The sequence below is a fragment of the Nannobrachium achirus genome (genome assembly GCF_963921795.1).
Source record: "Nannobrachium achirus genome assembly, chromosome: 24".
Classification (NCBI taxonomy): domain Eukaryota; kingdom Metazoa; phylum Chordata; class Actinopteri; order Myctophiformes; family Myctophidae; genus Nannobrachium; species Nannobrachium achirus.
In genome coordinates, this window is record NC_137831.1 from 32,806,661 (window position 1) to 32,830,995 (window position 24,335).

Here is a 24,335-nt window from a genome sequence, read left to right on the forward strand (position 1 = left end):
GCAACAAAATGTACTTAGGGTTAGTATTAAAAATACAAAATGTTTGAAAATAGCAGATCTACAAGCTCACAACGTGTCACGTTGTGAGCTTGTAGATTGGCTATTTTCAAATAGCCACGGTGTAAAATGGGGATAAAGTGGTTCATGTATGTTTTATAATATTATAATTTATATCTACAAAATAACTAGTAACTAAAGTTTTCAAATACATGTAGTGGAGTAAAAGTACAATACTTGGATTCCAGATGTAGTGGAGTAGAAGTAAAAGTATTGGAAATTGGAAATACTCAAGTAAAGTACAACTACCTCAGAATTGTATTTAAGTAGCCTACAGTACTTTGAAATAGGCTCTCCATCCGTGCTGAAATGAGCATGAGGGCACACCTAGCCATTAATAGAGGATTTGAGAACGGATTAATCACATTAGAAATATCATCAGTTTGCACGGGAAGTTCACAAATGTATAGCTAAATCTCTCCGAAGACCCGGTCATCAAATGATTGGCTTAGAAATGCAACAAAAACAAAAAAGAACTCCCATGATTTCAAGGAATAAACTGGCCTCCCGTGTTAACTGTGCAGCAGAATTAGAGTTATTATGGTGGTACTTGGAGAGAAACATATATTCTGAGGTGGTACTTGGCATAAAAAGGTTGAGAACCACTGGTCTAGATCAAGAGTGTCCATAACCTCTTACTCTACATGAAATATGCCCAGCCCTCACCACCCCTGCAAAAAAAATATTAAGTATATATATTTTTTAAATAAATGCACTACTGAAAATATATTTGGACATATTGGAGGCAATGAGACATTTATGGTAGATATCGTTTTTAATTTCCTGTGAGCCCAGCTTCAAGGATTTTTTCCCTCTCTTTGTCTTTAGGTCATTGGTCCTCAAAGTGGAGTCCGGGGACCCCCAGGGGTCCTTGAAGGAGTTCCAGGGGGTCCCCAGCTAAAGTATAGTTAGGAACCAAATGGACCCTTAATGGTATGTAACTCAGAGAATGTAAATTAACATTGATTTTACAATACAATTTGGGGTCTCAGAGATGGAAATGCCATCAAATGGGTGTCCGTATAGTGCATGTCAAACTGGGTCTCCCTCTCCCTGAAATTAAAATAGTTGGGAATCACTGCTAGAACCGTAAATGTCCTCTCTTATGGGGGTCCCTGGCATATACTTTCGTCAATTCGGGGGTCCTTGACATGGAAATGTTTGGGAACAACCACTGCTTTAGGTCCCTGTTTTGGCACTGAATGAGTCTCTCTTCTATCCACAACTGTGTAATGTCACATCTATCCACGAGGTGGCAGTGCTGGATTCTCCTAGGCGTTTACACAGCAACAACACTGAGCTGACACGGAAGGTGTTCTGTGTCAGTTCCGTGCTAAAGGAAGAAGCTGAACTGTAAACAGACGTGTCTCTCTCTCAGATGTAAAGTATTTTACATTTTAAGGGCACACCGTTGCTTGGATCATCATGGACATCGCGCTGTATCTAATCGCCGCTGCGATCCTCATCGTGCTGATCGTGTTCGCGGTGAAGCTGCGTGGTCACACCGAGGATGGTGAGATGACAGCTGCTCATTTTGACAGGCTATCAGTGGTGGGAAAAGTACCCTGCATTTTTTACTTAATGGGGAGAACCACCCATTTTCAACATTGATGCAAATAAGCAGAAACGCTTACTACTAGGATCTCCTTTTAGTTGACCTTGTACCAGTGAACTGTACCGTCATGAAACTGTACCTTTTCCTATGCAAACTTCTAATAAAGTCTTCAATCAATCAATCAATCAATCAATCAGATCTGTCATTAATATACCTTGGGTGGTCCTCCCTTTTAAGTAAAAGTATCAATCAACTGCAATGTAGAAATAGCCTACTCTGTTACAAGTAAAATTCTGGAATTCAATATGTACCAAAAGTAAAAAGTACTCAATACTCATTATGCAGAATGTATAGTCTACAAATCATTTGAAAATGGCAGATCTACAAGCTCACCATTGTTTTCTATTTTCAAATGGCCGAAATCTATAGAGGGTTGAAGTTAATGTATGTTTTGTAAAACATAATCCATATAATTGCATTTTAACTGCATTTATGTCTAAAAAGTATGCTCTGTAAGTAAAGATTATTATCATATATTGTGGATATCGAAAGGTTGTCCCATCTGTTGACCTAAAAAGCTAAAATTCGTGAAGCACATAATAAGAAAGTTAAATATGAAAATAAATGCTTCAAAATGGTTCTAGAAAAAGGCTGGTTACAGGAAAAAAATATGTTTCAAGGGTGATTAAAAATATCAATACGACATAGCCTCAGCCTGCCTCTAATCCGGGTTAGATTGTCATTATGTAACAATACCTTTGTGTGTGTGTTTGTCCATTTCAGCGGACAGAGAAGCGGAGCAGGCTGTGGCGCGGGCGGTGGCACCGCGCCCGCAACAGGTGGCACAGGAGCGAGGTGCGGGCATGCCCCGCAGGAGGAACCTGAACGCCAGAGCCAGACGAGCCCATGAGAGAGATGCTCCTGACAATGGTACTGCCTGAAAGAAACGCACACATCACCAAGTGTAGGGCTGTCACCAATGCCATCTGAAATTTTTTTACTCTTCGTTTTTACGATTGTCACACAAATAACTGCGATTAACGGTTTTAAGTGTGTTTAAACATCATAAACAAAGGCTGCACAGGGCAGACTTGAATATACAAAGAAATAGGGAACATATTTATAGTTGGCCTATGTATAAATGTATACTTTAAACCGTTAAAACCGGGAAAGAATCAGTGTCTTTTTAGATTTGTGGGTTGGCTATTCAAAAATAGCAGATATCCACGGCTTTCCAATGCCCCATAGTGCATTGCGCAGACGCTGTACCGAGCTTCCGGCGCCGCAGCCGAGTGTGATTTACAAGCTCACAACGGGCTGCATCTGCGACGCGACGTGAGCTTGTATGTCTGCTGTTAAACCGGAAGTGTGGTCCAAATAATCTCCAGTAAACTCCCGCGGAAACAGGTGGATACAAGCTTGTAATGCACATCTGCGTGTGAATCTGCTATAAAGTGTGAGAGCTACTTATTTGGAAGGCAGTCGTGGAAGCTGCCTCACACCGAAAATACTACAGGAGACTTGTTCAAACTGTTCACAGACTCCAAAGAACTGCAATGAACTGCAAAAAACTAAGCACATTGAATTTTCCAGCCGACTGTATGCCGACTGTAATTACTGTACAGTTTTGCGCATGCGCACTGTGTTGCCATATCGGCTCGTTACAAGCGACTTTGATCCTGTTTTCCTATAATGTTGCTAGTTGTGGGTTACTTTTGTTTGGGCATGTTTCTGAATTGTAGTTGCTTATTTGGCCTTGCTTTCAACATTCTTTTAGAAAATAGCTAATGTAATAGAGCTCAATGGGTGAAACTGGACGCTCCTTTAGGCTTTGTTTTCATAGACCTGGTCACTTGTTTAACTCACAGAATCTGGCAACCCAGGAGCAGAAGCGGAGATTCTTCCTGTCCGGTGATTTCTTCTCCTCACACCAAAACAACACACATCACTATTACTAGCGTTGCCTTGGAGTTGATAAGTATAGGAAATTGAGAGTTGAGATTGTGAATATGCTATTCAGTTAAAATATGCAACGGGAAAATGTCTCTGGCTTATTTAGGCTTGGTTTTGCTGCAGCAGTAGCAAACTAATGGTGCATTACAACTCGCTACAATTCACCGACGTCCAGGGGCGACTCTACAAAACTGAGCAAGTCCAGTCTTCCAGTTTTCCGTCGATAACGTTCCCGACCCGCTGCCGAAAACCTACCGATGAGCTCCCGTTCGGCAACAGACACTTTCCGCCGCCGATTCGGCCACGAATCTGTTTGGTTAAAAGTGGCCTTTAATGGGTTAAAAATACAAATAGTGGGATTAGACGATCTACAAGCTTACTTCACGTTGTGTCACTTCAGGCATTAAAATCGTGCGATGAGTGTATGGTTATTGTAGAGGGCAGTCCTTTAGAGTTGAAGAATAGGATGATGATTCAGTGTGTGGTTTGTGTGGTTCTTCCAGAGGACAATGCTGTGGAGGAGGTGGCGGCTGCTGCTGCTGCAGAAGAGGAAGAAGATGACGAGGAGCCTCAGCAGTTCCAGGCCACGACAGGGAAAATCGGAGCCAAGAAGGCGAGGAAGATCGAAGAGAAACAAGCCAAAAAGGCCCAGAGGGAGGTGAGAGAGATGCCAATGTTTGTCACTTTGTCCCCGTTAACACCAGACATGTCTAGGCCTGTCACAGTAATTACATAATCGTCTAATCGCAATTATTTTGTCATAATCGTTTACGTGTTGAAAAGTGTTCATATATTTTCAAACATTTTAAAAATAGTAAAAATAGCAGATCTACAAGCTCACAGCGCGCCACATCGGCTATTTCCACTATCAATGTCCTTTTTTTAAGTATAAAGTTGTCATGTGCAACTTCAAAGCCTACAAGCCAAACAGAAATGTAATTGTCAACGACAAAAACACAATTAAATTGTTAATCACAATTATTTGAGTGACAATGAATCGTCATGTAAAATGTCATAATCGTGACAGACCTAGACATACACACTAACCAATGTCCAGATACCACTGAAGTTGTTGACAAACCCATATTCATAATGTTTTACTGTTCTACTTATAATCTAGCAACATGGCAGTGCTGAAAATGCATGAAGTAAGGTTTGTGTAGTTTATTTGACGCTGAAGATGGTTGTATTTAATATAGTAAAAATTTTGGTTGCTTGTCCTTCCATAGGCCGAGCTGGAGGAAAGAGAGGAGAGAAAGAAGATGCAGGAGTTGAGAGAGCAAGAGAAACGTAAGGAAGATGAGAAGGAAAGACTCCTGGAGCAGAAACAGGTAAAACAAACACTTCAAAATAGTCAATGCAACTCTGCTCTCAATCCCCTCAATACCCGCATAGCGCATATCTGACTATACACCTCCAAAATGTTAGTGACACCCACAGCCACAACACTAGAGGGAGTGCAAACAACGTTCTGGTACCACAAACCCATAAGACAAATATTGGTACATTTCTCCTTCTACAACACTGCCACCCAGGTGTGGAATTCCATGACTACTTCCCTTAAAACAAGTAGTCACTGTTCAGCCTCCTTCAAAACTGCCCTGAAAATTCGCCTTTCAGGAGACCCGAGGTGGAGGTAGTTATCGCTTCTCCCATAGACAGGCGAGAAGTGATCACCCCCCTTACTTTACCACACCTCTTTCCACCAAGGACCTCAGACAGAAACAAGACCGCTAAGGGCTTTTTAGGAGTGTTCCTTTTAGCAGGGTGTTTGACTGTACTTGCGCTGTACTACATTTTTGTTTTGACTGTACATGTACCGTTCTTCATTATTGTCTAATAAAAAAATCAATCAATTCAACACTCTGAAGTCACTACCAAAACAGCTCACTCAAATCCTTTTCTCCCCCGATTCCCGTGTGCCCTCTTCAGGAGGATGAGGAGCGTCGCGCCAAGGAGGAGCAGGAGAAGAGGGACGAGGAAGAATACCTGAAGCTTAAGGCGGCGTTTGTCATCGAGGACCAAGGCGAGGCGGAGGTTCTGGACGAGGACGAGGTCAGCTCGGGTCTACTGCTGTCTGATCATGTGGCTGTAGTGCACAAACACTTACAGGCTGCAATGTGCTCACTCGTTTTTATTGAAGGTCAAATGTTCCAAAAAGCCTGTGGTTTTATTGTGAGGCTGGAAAAGTTATGACATAACTTAGAAATGTATTCGTTCTAGGTCAGGGGTAGGCAACCTTAGGCACGGGTGTCAACATTGGCACAGGGGAGGGTGATCACTGGCACACTGGCACACTTCTGCCAGTGAGAGAGAGGATTCTTATTTTAAAATCAAATCTTTTTTTTTAAAACGCTCAATTAAATGAAGTCACCTAATTTACAGCAAATTACATCCTGCACATAATTCTACATTCATTAAAACTCTGAACTTTGACTGGGAGGGAGTCAGGGAGATAGGTGGGTTATTGCTCAGAGTCTAATGATCGTTATAACAATGTCCTGCCAATCAAAATATGTCAATGTTTGATGGCATGTCATCAAAATGTATGTTGACATGGCACACTAAATATCTAGAAAATAAAAACATGGCACTTCATTTAAAATAGGTTGCTGACTCCTGGTCTAGCTGTTAGAAAAACTCTTAACCTCTGTACAATTCAGTTTTGTGTAGCTTTCCAGTGCCTTAAAGTGGAATTGTGTAAATAACAGAACAGAACGTAACAAAATTTGAGCTGAACAAATCATGTAATTTCTGATAGAGAAAACTGTCCAGCACCCAGTACCCATTGTGGATTTCGGCAAAAGTTCAATAGTCCGACAGCCCTTTAGTCCGACGGTGGTTAGGTTTAGGGTGAGGTTTATTTATAGGATAATGGGACATCGGAACAATGGGACATCGGAACAACGCTATGCACCCGTGGATTTCATCAAAAGCAATCCTTGCATTCAGTTCCAACAATGTATTATGACACTCGATGTTCAATCACACTTCGACTTGACAGAATGCCTGGACAGTAGAATTCCATGCCAACTATGAACGGTCATAATAAAGTCACTTTTGTGTTCTCTACTTTCAGTCACGCAACCTCCTGCAGGAATTCATCCAGTACATTGAGGTAAGAGTTGACAGACACCACAAACCTCACACTCGTACTGCAACATGTGTCTGTATATCTAAATCCATGTTTGGCCCCCTCCCCCCCACAGGACTCCAAAGTGGTACTGCTGGAAGACCTAGCCTCACACTTTGGGATGCGGACGCAAGACGCCATCACTAGACTACAGGACCTGTTAGCCGATGGCACCATCACAGGTCAGTTAATTAAAGGTCATAGCATGCCAGACAGCTGGCCAGATGGTGAATCTAACACATAATTATGGGTGACTCGATCAAAGCATATTTTTTTATTCTGTCTGATATTCTGCTCTGTTGAGCTAATGCCTACAACAGAAGGAGAATTATAGAATGTAGTGAAGAAGTTAAAGACCAACAGCCAATGTTTGCAATGTGTTTGAGGCGTCATGTCTATCTTACCTTAAATTGATATTTAACGTAGCTTTATAACAGGACATTGCTAAGTGCAAACACTCCAAAGTCTACTCAAAATATTGCATTACTCTGATCGGTACCTACTTCGACATAATTAACATTCCTGGTTGGATTCCGTCTGGAGATCTGTTTGCTATAACTCTTTGGCTTTCAACACAGTCAAACACCACAGCTTTTGATTGTAATATTTTGTTTGTGTTCTGACACTTATCACTGTTGCTCTCACAATATGGAATACATAAGACTAAAAGTGTCTGCATCGCTTTTAAGATGGCTTTCAGAATAATGCAGCCACGTTGGATAGATCTGTCCACCAATGCTATACTTTGGCCCAATACCATGCCTGTTCTTCATCAAAGCTTTAGCAGTTTAGCTCAACCAACTAACCCGTCTCTGCAGGTGTGATTGACGACAGAGGGAAATTCATCTCCATCACTCCGGATGAGCTCAACGCCGTGGCCCAGTTCATCAAGCAGAGAGGGAGAGTGTCCATCACGGAGCTGGCCCAGGCCAGCAACTCTCTCATCAACCTCACACCTGTGAACCGCAACGCAGCCTGAAGGACTGAGAACGTGTGCAGTTGAACCCGGACCCTGGAGTTACTTTTGACATTTAATTATTCACCTACGTGTTTTATATAAAAACTATTTTCAACAAGCCTAATTTTATTTAAAACGTGGAACGACTTAAACTTTGATTTGACATGTCTTTGCCTTTAGCCTTTAGAGAGCAGAACTATGTCGCAGCTCCCACAAATCCTACATGTCAGCTTGCAGATTACTGAAAAGTTATTGGAGTCATTACATCTAAGTGGATCTGGAAAAAGAAAACTATCCTAAATTAAAGCTTGCAAAAAAGTTACAATGGGAAACTTGTCGTTGTAGTTACAGACATTATATGTACCACATAATTATATTGTTTGAATACAAATACTGTGTGTTTGTATTTTAAATGTAATAAAGTTCAGTTTGAATAGTTATGTGACATTGTTCCCGATTTCAGAGCAAGCAGTACAAAGCTTTATAGAGTCAGAATGTTTTATTTGGTGAAACAGACCAGGAAACGTTATCACGGGGGACATACCATAGTATGTGTTTCAAAGTGACTCATTCTGATGTTACAAATTTAGATATTGGTACTTTTTAGGTACTTTTACATCAGGCAAAAGGAAATTGAATAATTGCCAAGTTCACAAATTTAGATATTGGTACTTTTTAGGTATTTTTACATCAGGCAAAAGGAAATTGAATAATTGCCAAGTTCAATATTGATACAGACTGTTATGGTAATTTTCGAATTTGGCCCCCAATATTTCAATGGTAATTTTCTATTTGGCCCCCAATATTTCAATGGTAATTGTCTAATTTGGCCCCCAATATTTCAGTCAGTTTGAATACAGGTTTTATTTGCAAAATATGTTAAGTATTGGTAAAGGCTAATGTCACCTGTTGTGTAAATACTTTTACATCAAGCAAAAGGAAATTGAATGATTGCCAAGTTCACTGAGATATTGATACAGACTGTAATGGTAATTTTCTAATTTGGCCCCCAATATTTCAATGGTAATTTTCTAATTTGGCTCCCAATATTTCAATGGTAATTGTCTAATTTGGCCCCCAATATTTCAATCAGTTTGAATACAGGTTTTATTTGCAAAAATATTTTTAAGTATTGGTAAAGGCTAATGTCACCTGTTGTGTAAATAATTAGGAATATGGTTTTACCACAGTCAGCCCCTAAAACCCCTGAAATGAGCAAGTTACAAGTCAATGAATGAATGATCCACACTCTCTTGAGAAGTTCTTGGATTCTTTCGTGAAGATTATCACAGCAGCAGCACCTCGAGAAACGGGACGTGTTTGGTTTCCTCAGTAGGCATTACTCAGTGTTTCAAACACAAGTCACAAGTCAATAATGCCTCCACCTCTGAAACACGTGCATCAGTCTGAGAGGTAGTATTTAGTTCCATCTAGGATTCTACTTTTTTGTCTGGCGTGTTGGTCTGTCTTGTCTTTAATATTTCCCAAGTAGAGTTGGGTCCTCTGTCCTGGAAATGGAATCAACAAGCCATAATCAGAAGGATTTTTCCTGATCTTTCATACTTTTTCTTAACACTTACTTTACTAACAAGTAAAATGTCAGCACTTCAAATATTTTTACACTGAAGGTATAAGAGTATCGGGCAGTTATACACTCTGTCAAATTCTTGCCACTACTGTGTCAGAAAAACTTAATGTACCCCCAATTTCCCTCTAAAATATATCGATCACATTTCCTCACAAGCACCAGAATGCTGCTCGTTAAAACCACCCTTCACTCACCTCAAACAAATTCATATCCAAATGAATTTAGATGAATTGTGAATTTCTTAACCCATTTAGAACGGGTACACATTATTGTGTATCATTATTTTATGCTTTAACTATTGAAAAATAGCAGATATACAAGCTCACAGCGCGGCACCGAGTGCCGCACTGCGAGCTTGTAGATCTGCTATTTTTGAAAAATCGTGACAATTTGAATTTGGACCCGATTCTATAAAGGTCTTTTGAATCCTTCTAAAGTTTTTTTTGAAAAACCTATGTTTCTATGTCAGCAATCTGGCCAGCCATCGTCAAAGAAAAGGTCCTCTTCACTTAACTGGAGCTCAGTTAGTCTGTTCTTGAGAGACTACTATGTCAGTGGTGCTCAAACCTTTTCATGTGAAGGACCCCCAAAATTACATGTATTTGGCCACGGACCCCCATCTCAAAATATCTAGTTCCAGGGACCCCCAGAAGCAAAATTTAAATTTTTGCTTTAAAAATACATATATTTAAAGATTCGCACACATTTTCTGCTATATCTGCTATTTTTCAATAGTTAAAGTAGTCAATAATCCTAGGCCTTGATCAGATCAATATTTCACCTGTATAATAATGCCCAGAGGTGCCAGGTCCTTCCTTAGTGAATCGCAGGTTTTAAGCAGTGGGATCCTGTCTGGGTGGAGCTGGGGTTTGGCGCCCCCTGTGGAGCTGGTCTCCTGGGGGGTCAGGGCGAAGGCCCGCACGTGGCTCCTGAAATGGACGAGCTGCTCTACCACGTTGTTCAGGGTCCCAGAGGAATGCACAGCACTGCCCTCCTGTGGACGAAGGGAGGGACACAAGTAGAGCACGGCAGTTCCAGGTATGAATAATAAACTGCAAAGTTTCCTATAGGCTCTCAACTCTGTCTCAGTCGCTGCTGTAAGACAGGAATCTGCTGAGAATTAATACTAGGGATGGGTATCGTCTGCGATACTTTTAATGGTATCGATTGCATGACGACTCTGTCTCAGTCGCTGCTGTAAGACAGGAATCTGCTGAGAATTAATAGTATACTGCACTCTGTTTTTGCAGATTTTTGTCTTCATTTATTTGCCCATGAACATAGCAGCTTCTTAAACGTTTGTTTCCTAATTTATGGAATTTCTTCTGAAATAATAATTAAAAACAAAATGTAGGGATAAAAAGGGACCCATAGAAATATGTCCGCAACCCACAAATGGGTCCCAACCCACTGTTTGGGAAACAGTGGTTTACATAATCCATATGTAAATGATTTGGGGAATATTATCATGCAATTCCTCTGACCTTTCTGTCCAGCAGATCGATCCCGAGCTGCTCAAAGAGCTCTAGGATGTAGGAGGTGATGGCTCCGAACACCGCCGGGCTGCGAGCATGTCCCTCTGGCTGAACACACAATAAAAATAGAACATTAGAACGGTAGAACACACAAAGCTGCATAGCGAGGCAGATAAAGTGCATATTACAGGTGAATCGTTCACTTGCGGATACAAGCACCAAAATTGGCACACATACTCCTTAGGCATTGCTCTTTTCAGAAAACCATCTGGCCGAAAAAAAAATCAAGATGGCGGCCAATTTTCATGATGGCCGCCATTGAATATACAGTAATCTTGCATTCCGCATAAAATCCTATAGACTTGTCCTATTTGAATGATTTTGGTGTCAAATCATACATTTATCACTATGTAGAATCCTAATTTGGACCCTGGACTTACTCAATGGCTTCCTTGTATCATATATCAGTCCCGGAATCCTAATATTCTGCTAAATTAGAGGTTTGTGTTATGTCTGACTCGGGTAAAATGGGTGGTAGTGTATATCTTAGTATTGTTAGAGGTTTATAGTGTGTGTGTGTGTGTGTGTGTGTGTGTGTGTGTGTGTGTGTGTGTGTGTGTGTGGGGGGGGGGGGGGGGGGGGGTGGTAATGTAGTAACTCACAGAGCGGATTTCAATGCACAGCGGCTGACGCGGCTAAAATGCATGGTAGATATAATAGCGCCGTGGGATCACTCTTTGTCTAGTCTCTATTCTTCGACCTTTCCGACTTGGGTAACCTTGCCAGGAGTACAAGACTCCTGCCGACACAGCTTTGGGGGTCATGGAGACACGCAAACTGCCTCACCACGATAAGGTGATGATCCCGTCGAGGCAGGAGGTCGTTTTTGTTTTTTTTTTGTCTTTTCTTTCTTTCTTTTTTTTTGACTGCAGCATTCCAACTTACATCCACACTTGGTCAGCTGCTGGCAACTCTCTGCAATGGGTCCAATCAATCTGCCACAGATCTCCTGTCTTGCTTCAGTGCTGCTTGCGTTGGAGGAATGGCTTCGTATGGCCTCTGCTTCCGAGCAAACAAGTCCAACCTCGCATCATTGACACCTTCAGCTGTGCTGGATCGGTCGTACATCATGACCACAAACTTCTCCAAGGTTTTCAGGTCTTCATCATCCACTACAGGTTGTGTAATGGCTGAGTTTGCTGAAGACACCGGAAGCCTCATCACAAACATTCCAGGTTTGCCACACAGACTTCTTCCCCTTTCCGCGGAATACTGAAACAACATCGCAGCCAGTGAAGGCATGGAAGAAGAGCATCCCTTTCTGCAAGAGTGCAACACAGGTCATGAACAGGAATCCACTTTAAGTTCTGTCTTTGGCCAAAGGCATGGTGGTGCCACCCCATTCAACTTTCTGGCTGATAAGATAGCATGTGTGACCTCACCAAATGTGGTCATTGTGACCAAGGAAGAAGATGCTCTCAGCAACAGCACTATCAATCTGGCTGGGGTGGCACCATGCAGTCACGAAGAAGTGGACACACAGATCTTTGTGCATGCCAGGCATGCCACGGAAGCAGGCAGCAAGGTCATCATGGTCAAAGCCAACGACACAGATGTTGTTGTCATCGCAGTCAGTGTTCTGCAGGCACTTCAGGAGCTCGGTCTGCAGCAGTTGTGGGTTGCCTTTGGCCAAATACAGAACTTAAAGTGGATTCCTGTTCATGACCTGTGTTGCACTCTTACAGAAAAGAGCAAAGGGATGCTCTTCTTCCATGCCTTCACTGGCTGCGATGTTGTTTCAGCATTCCACGGAAAGGGGAAGAAGTCTGCGTGGCAAACCTGGAATGTTTGTGATGAGGCTTCCGGTGTCTTCAGCAAACTCAGCCATTACCCACCTGTAGTGGATGATGAAGACCTGAAAACCTTGGAGAAGTTTGTGGTCATGATGTACGACCGATCCAGCACAGCTGAAGGTGTCAATGATGCGAGGTTGGACTTGTTTGCTCGGAAGCAGAGGCCATACGAAGCCATTCCTCCAACGCAAGCAGCACTGAAGCAACATGTGAAGCGTGCTTCCTATCAAGCGGCCTGCATCTGGAGTCAGTCAACAGTATGTCAACCAGAAATGCAGACTCCTGACAACTGGGGCTGGACCAAGAAAGGAGATCTGTGGCAGATTGATTGGACCCATTGCAGAGAGTTGCCAGCAGCTGACCAAGTGTGGATGCAAGTTGGAATGCTGCAGTCGATGCAAATGCTACCGCTTTGGTCTGACCTGCACAGCACTGTGCAGCTGCAGGTGCGAGGTTTAGAAGCGTTGTAGTCTAGGCCTACTATACTATTGTACTATACTGCCTAGGCCCTAGATAAAAAAAACTAAAAATACTAAAAATAATTTTAAAAAAAGACAAAAAAAGAACTACCTCCTGCCTCGACGGGATCATCACCTTATCGTGGTGAGGCAGTTTGCGTGTCTCCATGACCCCCAAAGCTGTGTTGGCAGGAGTCTTGTACTCCTGGCAAGGTTACCCAAGTCGGAAAGGTCGAAGAATAGAGACTAGACAAAGAGTGATCCCACGGCGCTATTATATCTACCATGCATTTTAGCCGCGTCAGCCGCTGTGCATTGAAATCCGCTCTGTGAGTTACTACATTACCCCCCCCCCCCCCCACACACACACACACACACACACACACACACACACACATACACACCTCTAACAATACTACACTAACACCCATTTTACCCGAGTCAGACATAACACAAACCTCTAATTTAGCAGAATATTAGGATTCCGGGACTGATATATGGTGAGTGAGTAAGTCCATGGGTCCAAATTTGGATTCTACATAGTGAAAATGTATGATTTGACACCAAGATCATTCAAATAGGACAGGTCTATGGTATTTTATTGCGGAATGCAAGATTACTGTATATTCAATGGCGGCCATCTTGAAAAATGGCCGCCATCTTGAAATTGTATTTGGCCAGATGGTTTTATGAAAAGAGCAATGCCTAAGGAGTATGTGTGCCAATTTTGGTGCTTGTATCCGCAAGTGAACGATTATTTCTGTTATCTGCCCGGCTACACTGAATCAATGACTAGGGATGGGACAATAAGTGATATTTTTACTATTATTATTATTAGGTTTTACTGAGGTTAAGTTTAGGCATAGTTTTACTCAGGTTACGTTTAGGAATACCTGGTGGCGACCGTTCTGAGGTTGCCGGATTTGATTTGTTTTCCGTTTTGGGGCGAGCGTTCTTGTATTCCTTTTACACCTACAGTATGGTCACACAACTTCACAGTTAACAGGAGGACAACCGATCTAAACCCCCTTGACCGACTGTAGCAGCTTTAGGTCTTTTACTGTATAACAGGATCAAGTAGAAGGAATGCAAGCACAAAATCCAGTCACAAAAAATGATATTAAAAACTTGCACAGCGCCAAAAGTACATCATGTAAGGAGCGTAAGCCAGCGCTCACATTCGGGCTATCGTTCCCGAGGCTGACGAGTATCGGCTACAAAGCCTTGCTGAGGAAAGCTTTTGAAAAAGTTGTGAAAATGTGTGCAAATCTTTGAATATATGTATTTTTAACATTTGTAACTCAAATGTTGCTTCTGGGTGGTCCCTGCAACTAGACATTTTGAGATGGGGGTCCGTGGCCAAATAAATACATATCATTTTGGGGGTCCTTCATATGAAAAAGTTTGAGAACCACTAAAGAACAGACTAACTGAGCTCCAGTTAAGTGAAAAGGACCTTTTCTTTGACGATGGCTAACCAGATTGCTGCCATAGAAACATAGGTTTTTCAAAAAACCTAGAAGGATTCAAAAGACACTTATAGAATCGGGTCGAAAATTCAAATTTTCACGATTTTTCAAAAATAGCAGATCTACAAGCTCGCAGCTTGGCACTCGGTGCCACGCTGTGAGCTTGTATATCTGCTATTTTTCAATAGTTAAAGCATAAAATAATAATACACAATAATGTGTACCCGTCCTGAATGGTTTAATAACCAGTAAGACTCCCTAATCGGGAGATAAGCGACCGTTGGTCGCTTATCTCCTGTCACACTGCTGACATCAGATGGACAGAATGTGAGTGTATCCTTCCCAACTTTTATAACAGGTTACCTTTGTGATGGGCTGAAGTTGGCAGTTGCCCTGATAAACCAGGTTCAGAACAGCATTAATGGCTCTCGGCGTGTCGAAGTCGTCTGCCAAGGCCGCAAGAACGCTCGTTTTAGTTTCAGCCAACCTAGAGAGAATGCAGCAGAATTCCTCTATTTTATATCTCAGCTGATGCCAATGAAAGCATTTGAATGGGAAATAAATAAAGTCTGCAATACTGGTTATTTCTCAGTGCCACTTGTTTATTGCTTCAACGTGCCGTCCTGCTGGATCTTCTTCAGGAATAAAAGCATTTGAACCTGGTGTCCATATTTTATAGGCCAAAAATGCCTTTACTATCTCTTTGCTCTCACTCTACCTCTGATCTGTCCTCTCTTTTCTCATAAATACTACAGTACAAAATGATGGTTTGTGCATGGTAAAAAAAACTTTACACAGAACCTACCTCTCCCAGAGGAGTCCCTCTTGTATTGGCAGACACTGAAGCTCAGCTCTCATGTAGGCCTGGGCACTGTGAATGAAATTGACCACGGTCTCCAAGGAGCATTGAGCCTCATTCATACTGGCATCGCTGTAATCTATGGCTGTGGAAACACCAGAGGAGATCACAAAGGTTTTTTTTTTTTTTTAATTACGTACCATCATGACAGATGTCGACCCTTTTTCTGGTTGTGGCATCATTCTACTGCCTTAATGTGGATTCTTATTTAACCACATGAACCATAGTGTCCCTATTCTAGGCCGATCTAGAAGCTTGATTTGGTGAAGAGGGTAAAAAGGAGGGAGCCTAGTGTAGAGCCCTGTAGAGTTTAACTGATTAAAAAAACGGCAGACTTACATATAGTGTTGATTCAGTCATATTTTAGTCATCTGAAATGTTTCAGTTTCAGTATAGTTTTAGTCGACTAATACTATAAGATTCTAGTCAATAAATCTATATTTGATTTTGGCGACTAAAATGTATGTTGGCAGGACTTGATGGTGTCATTATGCCTGATTTTACACGTGGTTGTGAGCTTGTAGATCTGCTATTTTTCAGAGCACAACGCAACCAAGCATACAATTACTTGTCCTTTAGTTCTACTAGATCTCTTCTCCACTAGTCCCTCCCTAACATTATAGTCTAGTTTATATTTGTTGACAAAATGTTCACTATATTTAGTCTCAGTTTTAGTCATCATAGCTTACTTTTTAATTTAGTTTTGGTTTAGTTTTCGTCAGTGAAAAAAGTCGACGAACATTTTACGTCATACAAAATCACACGTAAGTCGACAAAATCACACGTGCAATAGTTACCAACTTACCATAGTTATGGGGCATATGCTGCTCTTTCACGTTTATTCATGTGAAAGCATAAGGAATCTGGCCACTGCTGTGTTATGACTACTACTATCCACTGCCACACAAACTTAAATTGAAACAAACAACAACTCAATTATATTTATATAATCAGCTTAATGAAAACAAATATGACATTTATTATGTGTACCTGATCTGTATTTTGTCTGGAGGCAAAACATCCGGAACTCATTGGCTGAATAGGAATCAAGGAAATCCTGACGTGAGAGAAAGTGAACAAGAAACAGAAGGAACAAATCAACGTGTGCTAATCTATAACATCACCATTAAATGCACTTCATGTTCAATGCAAAAATATTGTTCAATTAATAATTTTCCAAAATGAATACATCATAACCTTTTTTACCTTTATGCTGATGTAGTTCTTTAAGGATTTCGACATTTTCTCAGCACTGCCTTTGAGATGCAGGTGTCCTATTGAAAACAAACAACAAAAAAGCGATTCAATTAATTATTTCCTCTTGATCACAGACATCTGAAAAATATGGAAATCTGAGATCATAAGCAACGTTAGCCAGGGAAAATTGGGGTAAATATTATCCAAAAATACAATTTAATTTAATGTGAATACAATTGCAAATAGGTTGACAGGGTTATTTACTAGTATCTGCTGAACTGTTCACCATTAGTCTAGCCCTGGCTTCCCAATGTGGGTGCCGTGATGCCAGTCCAGGGGTGCCTCTGAATAATTTGATAATATTTAAAATGGTAAATGGTAAATGGTGCATTTATATAGCGCTTTTATCCAAAGCGCTTTACAGAGATTGTGCATTACTGTACATTCACCCATTCACGCACACATTCATACACCGGTGGCGGAGGAAACCATGCAAGGCACCAACCTGCTCACCGGGAGCAATGTGGGGTTCAGAGTCTTGCCCAAGGACCCTTCGACATTAACTCAGGGGAGCCCGGATTCGAACTGGGAACCCTTCGTGCTCTAATAACGGTATCTCTACCCCTGAGCTATGCCGCCGTTTAACCACTGAGACGCTCTATGATAAGTAAAACAGACCTGAGATGCACTGTACTTGATGAGTTCCTTTTCCATCTAGCTCAACTCTCTTCACCAAAAATAGCAGATCTACAAGCTCACAATGCGCCATGTGAACCTTCCCCCAGAATAGGGATGCTGTGGTTCAAGTGGTTAAACGTAAAGTACAAGTTATTTTCAATCTGTTTTGATGGAAACGGATATTTCTCTGTGACATACTGCATCTCAGGTGGAAAGATGTGCATATTTACGTGGCGTAATATGATATAAGATTCTAAAAATCAAACCTCGGTTCGAAGTGAAGCGGTGAATTTGTATTCTATGTGTTCTAGAGCTATGAAATCTGTGTTCTAGATCTATACATTCTGTGTTCTAGATCTATACTTTCTATGTGCTTTAGTTCTATATTTTTATGAATTCTGAATGAATGAATGATTTTGTCTGGAGGGCCAAATTGGCATGTGAAGCTTGACCAATCCTCAATTGGTCAAGAATGCACGGGACATGTACGGGACAGACAAAATTGACCTTTGAAGCGGCTTTCACCGCTTCAAAAAAAGAACAGTGTAATTCAGGTGTGCCGTGGATGAAAAGGTTATTTACAGGGGTGACCAGAGTCAAAAAAGTTAGAGAACCCCTGGTCTAGTCCTTGTTTCGCTGCTACTCTTCTTACCGGAGTGCAGGAAGTAATTCCCCCACTGCCCACACTGATGGTAGGCCTCGCTCTGGGCGATCTCGTTCTCATGGTGGGGGAAGGCCAGGTCAATGCCACCGGAATGGATGTCTAGCTGGCTTCCAAACACAGAGCTATAGCAAGAACGCCACACAGGAAAGAACAGAACAGATAAGAACAGAACTTAACAGAACTAGCAAAGCCAGTTACATGTTGATGTCGTTCTCAGTAAATAGCAGATATACAGTACAGAACGCGTCACATTCGTGACGCGTTGTGAGCTTGGAGATGGCTGCATGTGTCTGCCTGTGTCCCTTTTATGCTTATGCGTGTCAGGCATGCCCAAATATGGAGTCTAGGCAGTCTATGACGTCATGTATAGGGATTTGCGAGTGTTACCATGGCGGTGACGTCATACGGGCATATCAGACTAGGGGTGGGTGATATGGAAAAATACAATATCATGATATTTTCTCAAGCTGTATCACGATGCACAATCTTATCACGATTATTTTTCACGTTGGTTTTTATGATTATTTTTCAAGTTACTTGACAAAAACTAGACTCTCTGAGTTCCTTTTGGGAGGTCTAAATTGAACTTTACAATTATGTAACTCTGACAGTATACAAATGAAACCAAATGGACCAGTCATTTGTATACTGTCAGAGTTAAGTGGAGACCTTGACATTTTAAAGTTTGAGAACTACTGAATTAGACCAAAATGCAGGTTTAAATTGAATTCTGCAATGAATCTCTGTATTAACGATTAAACGGAATTTTTTACAAGGCTCCCTCAATTGTATCACGATATATATGATATCTCTGAAAAGGCATATCGTCGAGACATTGTATCGCCTCAACGATAATTATCACCATATCGCCCACCCCTATATCATCAGACAGACAGACATTCAGTGGATTAATAGTCATAGATGACGTGGTCCAACCTGGCGATGGTGGAGCATTCTATGTGCCAGCCGGGTCGTCCTCTCCCCCAGGGAGACTCCCAGTAGGGTTCCTGTGGCTTGGAGCTCTTCCACAGAGCAAAGTCCCGAACGTCACGTTTATCCCCTGTGTGATTGTTTTCAGGAAGGTTTTGGAGTTAGTCATTGGAACAGTTGGTGCAGTGTGTTGATTCTGTCGCCGAAAACTATGACGAAGAATGTTCGTCGGCTGCCTTTTTTTACTTATGAAAACAACATAAAATATTTTATAAAAACTAAGCTATGATGACTAAAACTAAGACTAAATATACTGTCATTTTCGTCAACAAATAAAAACTAGACTAGAATTAGAATGTTAGGGAGGGACTAGTGGAGAAGAGATCCAGTAGAACTAACATGTTTGGCTGCGCTCAGGTGTTGGGCTCTGAAAATAGCAGATCTACAAGCTCGCAGCGCGATGCGTCCTATATGGGCTATTTTCAGCACTCCACCATGTGTAAAATCAGGCATTACAACGCCATCAAGGCTCGCCAACATACATTTTAGTCGAGTAGATTTAGTCGACTAAAATCTTATTGCGACTGTAGGACGCAGTTTACTATCCGTCACAGCTTGTCCATAGACCCTTTATGGGCATAAAAGGAATTCTGTTAGGGATCTCCGTATATGGGCATGAAAGGGATTGTATCCCAGATGATGCTCTGTTAGGAGAACCACACTAACAGAATCCATATATGGCCAAGACAGATGGCGCCCTTTTCGCCCTTAGGCGTCTTACATTTCATATGACTAAAATATTACTAAAACTAAATGACATTTTATTCAAAAGACTATGACTAAAACTAAATCAAAATGTGCTGTCAAAATCAACACTGGGCTTAAGAATAAAATACCTAAATTGACGTAATCCTGAGATTGTACAAATGTAACCGAATGGACATGTTACTTTTGTGCAAATAGATAAATGAACACATAGGATTTTACTGTGAATACCATAAGGGTTGAGACTACAGAAGATCACAAACCATAAGACAAATTTACAGTAGAAGTCCCATTCACTCTTACCTGGCTCACCCTGCGGTTCAACAACATTCACTAATTTGCCATAACGATCTCCAATGGACTGGATATCAAAATACACATCCCCTGTAAAAAACAAAAAGACAAATGAATCAGTCCCCCCAAAAGAACTATTTGCAGCATATGTATTATTTGATGAGAAATAGTTAGACTCATTTGTCATAGTTAGACTATTTAGTTTAAATCTTTGCCCATTAGTAGTGATGCGCGTGTCAGGTTTTACGGAACGTAACCCGCCCGCCCGTGCAGCATAACAATATACAAATCAACAAATCCGCCCGCCCCGCAACCCGCATTTAAAAAGAAAGATGATATATCATCTCCACAATAGCTCATCTTTATATACGCCTCTTCTAAGTACCCAAAGTCGCTTTACAGAAAGGTCTACAGTAGCACCGCGGGCGGGTCAACGGGTCGGCACGCGCATCACTACCCAGTAGTCATTAATAAGGCTGAGATCAGTCATAATGATGACACCCATCATTTTGATACTAAGTTGCTACCACAGTTGTATCTGGAATTGTTTTGATTTGCATCCAAAAAGAGAGATGATAATGATATCCAAAGATTTACCATTTTTAACGGCATAGGCATGTCCATTGGTGATGATGCGCTCAATAAACGCCACAATCTGGGGCACGTTCTCTGTGACTCTGAGGTACACAGCAGGAGGAAGCACCTGGACAACATCAAGGAATCATTCAATTACCAACAGTAAGTTGTATGTAGAGACTGCAGACAGTTCACTAATTAATAGGCAGCATTTATTTAAATTCTAGTTTTTGTGAACGGTTGAACATATTATGCAGTCAATTCTATGGTGAACATTGCTCAATTCATGTCATACAATAGGTGAATATTCATTGAAATTTTTAGTTTTTTGTCGCATTCCTAAGACAAAAATGTGATAACAATAAATTTACCCCCATTCGTTCCGGATGGGGACCCGTTTCGAAACGGGTCCCCATCCGGAATCAATGGGGGTACATTTACTCGAATCAAATTTTTGTCTTAGGAATGTGACAAAAACCAAAAAATATTATTGAACTCTAGTCTCCATGGCATGAGTAATCAATAGAAAAAAAGTCATTTTGGGGTGAACTACTCCTTTAAGTGCTTAACTCACCTGTAAATCAGGTCATCTATACATCTATATAACAATTTGAAACTGACAGAACGGTGCATTCGATCTAACCACCGACGACCCAAAGCAGTCCAATTGGCTAGGACTGATCACGTGGCACACGTGCCGACGTCCTCACGTCACACCAGCGCCATACGTGCACACGTAAAGTCAACACAAGGCTAACAGTTAGCTAAACAAATGATGTACTCACGTTTGCATAGTCAATAGCACTACTGTCCACATTCCAGTACATTCCATGACTTAGGCACGAGTCCCGATCACATTTACATAATCTTCATGTATGTACATCCCATTACAGCAACGTAACGTTAGTCGTTTTAATTTGATTAAAGTTCTTAACCGGAAGTGCGTCCGGCGGTCAAATATGTCCGACCGGAAACGTGCTGCCGCACAATAGTTCCGCCACAATAGTTTCCCCCTTGGTAGATGTCTCATTCACAGAGCTTTTCACGTTAACAACGAGGCGAGGGGGCGTAGATGTGAGCGGCGCGTAGCGCCGCGAACCTCTAGTATACTACAATTAAGTATTAATGACCTACTTACGTTTAATGACAACATATCCTTTTTGAATTCCTCCTCATACATCCGTGCCAGGGTGGTTGGTGATACATTGTTCTGTAGTTAAATAAGGACAAGGACCAGAGAATTGTCATGAAGATAACCGTCACTGAATCCAAAACACACACACACACACACACACACACACACACACACACACACACACACACACACACACACACACACACACACACACACACACACACACACACACACACACACACACACACACACACACACACACACAGCTGTGGAACATACAGCTTTATGTACGATTATAATCACACACAACCATGATTATAAACCACTCGTCAGGATCTTACCTCAGTGCTTCTGTTGATGATTTTATCATCTATATCCGTGATCACCATGGCATGGATCACAGTGATACCAAACATCCTGGACAGTATCCTCTGCAGGATGTCAAATCTGACATAGGAGCTACGACAGGACAAACAGACGAGTTGATGAAGCTGGGACCAGCCTCTATAGCAGTGTTTCCCAAACAGTTGGTCGGTAGGGATGGGACGATATGATCATATCACGATTATTGTGACAAAAGAAATCGCGATTTACGATATTATCACGATAATCAAAATCCATTATCCTGGGGCGGAACATTTGCCAAAAAATAGCAGCTCTACAAGCTACATCGGCTATTTTTTGGCAAAGACATTTGATAAAGAGTGAAACAACAATTATAGAGGGTTTAAGTGGTACTGGATTTGCAGCTTGGCAAATAAAAGGTGAATTGATCCCAGTGCATGACGGAGGACGATATCCCGATAAATTAAATCTCCACGATACGATTATCGTGAGTGTTTTTTATCACGATGAACGATAATATCGCGTATCGTCCCATCCCTATGGGTCGGTACACTTTTGTGGGTCGTGGACACTTTTTTATGGGTCTAAAAAGTTTCTATAGGGTAACATATCGTTATTAATAAATAGAATGATGAGGCGTTACCATGCATGACCAAGATGTGCGTGGTCGTAAACTGTGGGTCCACAGCTGTACCTGTAAACACACACAGCACATTCGATCAGCTGACTAACCAGGTTAAAATGTGTGTAATGTGTGTATGTAATGCAATATACAGGCATTGACACCAAGGCTTGCCCAAACTTTCGGGCAGGTGAAGTTGGCTTTCAGGTTGGCCGACCGGGCAAGTGCTCATTTGAGAGGGGACGCAACCGTCTATAAACACAACCTGAGATATGTCTAAACACCTGAACGTGGCCAGCGCGCTCTGTCTGGTCTGGTCTGGGGAATATAAAATAAGAGCACTCTTTCTTTACCTATAACGTGCTGTTTTTTACTGTTGCTACACTAAAAATATGTGAAACCATAGACATATTCAATCATAGATATGTACGTATTAGGTATTTGTATTTGGAGGTATTGAGGTATGACATTTTATCGCACAGCCCCAGAAAGTAAAGAAATAAGTGTTAAATTGAGTGGTAATTCAAATCTTACCTATCATCTTATAATGGCGATTTACTTTTTGGGCAAGTGGGCATGACCTTTGGGCAAGTAGAACATGACCTGTACTTGCCCGATGGGCAAGTGCCTCTGAGACCTTAGGGTCAACCCCTGAATATATATCTGTGTGTGTATGTGTGACATTACCATTACAGTGAATGTATGCAATGTCAACGCAATTACTGTGTGTGTGTGTGTGTGTGTGTGTGTGTGTGTGTGTGTGTGTTATCATAAAGGTAAACCAAATATGTGTGTAACATTATAAAAGGTAAACCATATGTGTTTTTTGGTCATTTCAAACTTCTTTTTAACCATGATAGATTCATTAAAAACACCCATATTTGTTTTCTGGTGACTCATACTACCCTCCTAATACGTGAGCAGGCCGTGTTTGTTTATGAATGTACAGTAGTTGGTGGTTTGTTTGTGTGTGCTTGTCCTACCATGTAGCCACTCGTTCCCGTGCCAGTATGAGTGGTTCTTTCTGCTTGGTGAGGCTGTTGTAGGTCTTCAGACCCGTGCTGAACCCACTGGGAGGACTCCACTGTTTACCTGCAGCAGGGTTGTTGTTTTTTAATTGATTGAAGAATGTATTAGAAGAACAGGTACAGTTTCATGACAGTACAGTTCACTGGTACAAGGTCAAACACAGTACATAAACGACAAAATGTGACAAATAGCTCTGTACCCCTAAAGAATATTGTGCCAGGAGGGCAAAGAGACATGTTACCTACCCCCTTCCTCATTTTCAACTGTTTTTATTATATTTTGACACTTGCTTTGGCAATGTAAACGTGTGTGTTCTCATGCCAATAAAGCTCCTTGAATTGAAATTGAGTAGTACTCTTTCCACTGACCTGCAGCAGTACCTGTGCATCCTGACCTGTAGATGACTCTGAGTGACAGCAGGCTGCAGGCTGTCTGCAACCTGCTTCTACTGGGCCACATTGTTTTGGCCTCAACCGGTTATTTAGATTAACACGGACGATTCAACTGTGCGACGTCGACATCTAAAGTGCTTTAATTAATACTACAACTAACTATTACGAGATAACGTGGGTTTATTCCAGTAGCAACCTTAGTTCCATTTCTGACCATAGAGCTTCAAATTCTGACTGACTCGTTGTTTACTTCCTGGAGATCAATCACGTGTGTTATGAGCTTCCTGGGTCTTTTGTCCTTCAAAATAAAAGCTTAGAGTCTCTCGTCTGTTCCCATGGTCTGTTCTCTG

At 41.5% G+C, this 24,335-nt stretch overlaps 2 protein-coding genes across 2 annotated transcripts; one reads left to right on the forward strand and one right to left on the reverse strand.

Moving 5' to 3' along the window:
• Positions 1 to 1,397: 1,397 nt before the first annotated feature.
• Positions 1,398 to 8,015, forward strand: ddrgk1 (DDRGK domain containing 1). Its single transcript, XM_080720220.1, has 8 exons — positions 1,398 to 1,570; positions 2,396 to 2,542; positions 4,069 to 4,223; positions 4,795 to 4,896; positions 5,498 to 5,620; positions 6,645 to 6,683; positions 6,775 to 6,880; positions 7,517 to 8,015. The coding sequence occupies exons 1-8, from the start codon at positions 1,483 to 1,485 to the stop codon at positions 7,675 to 7,677; spliced, it is 921 nt and encodes a 306-aa protein (XP_080576346.1). The 5' UTR covers positions 1,398 to 1,482; the 3' UTR covers positions 7,678 to 8,015.
• Positions 8,016 to 8,304: 289 nt separating this feature from the next.
• Positions 8,305 to 22,631, reverse strand: LOC308280364 (putative cysteine--tRNA ligase, mitochondrial). Its single transcript, XM_080720627.1, has 14 exons — positions 22,586 to 22,631; positions 21,939 to 22,056; positions 21,601 to 21,672; positions 20,484 to 20,589; positions 19,896 to 19,976; positions 18,834 to 18,957; positions 17,886 to 18,019; positions 16,565 to 16,632; positions 16,349 to 16,415; positions 15,305 to 15,443; positions 14,863 to 14,986; positions 10,729 to 10,827; positions 10,026 to 10,238; positions 8,305 to 9,164 (listed from the first exon to the last, which is right to left on the reverse strand). The coding sequence occupies exons 2-14, from the start codon at positions 22,011 to 22,013 to the stop codon at positions 9,087 to 9,089; spliced, it is 1,380 nt and encodes a 459-aa protein (XP_080576753.1). The 5' UTR covers positions 22,014 to 22,056; positions 22,586 to 22,631; the 3' UTR covers positions 8,305 to 9,086.
• Between the last annotated feature and the right edge of the window lie 1,704 nt (positions 22,632 to 24,335).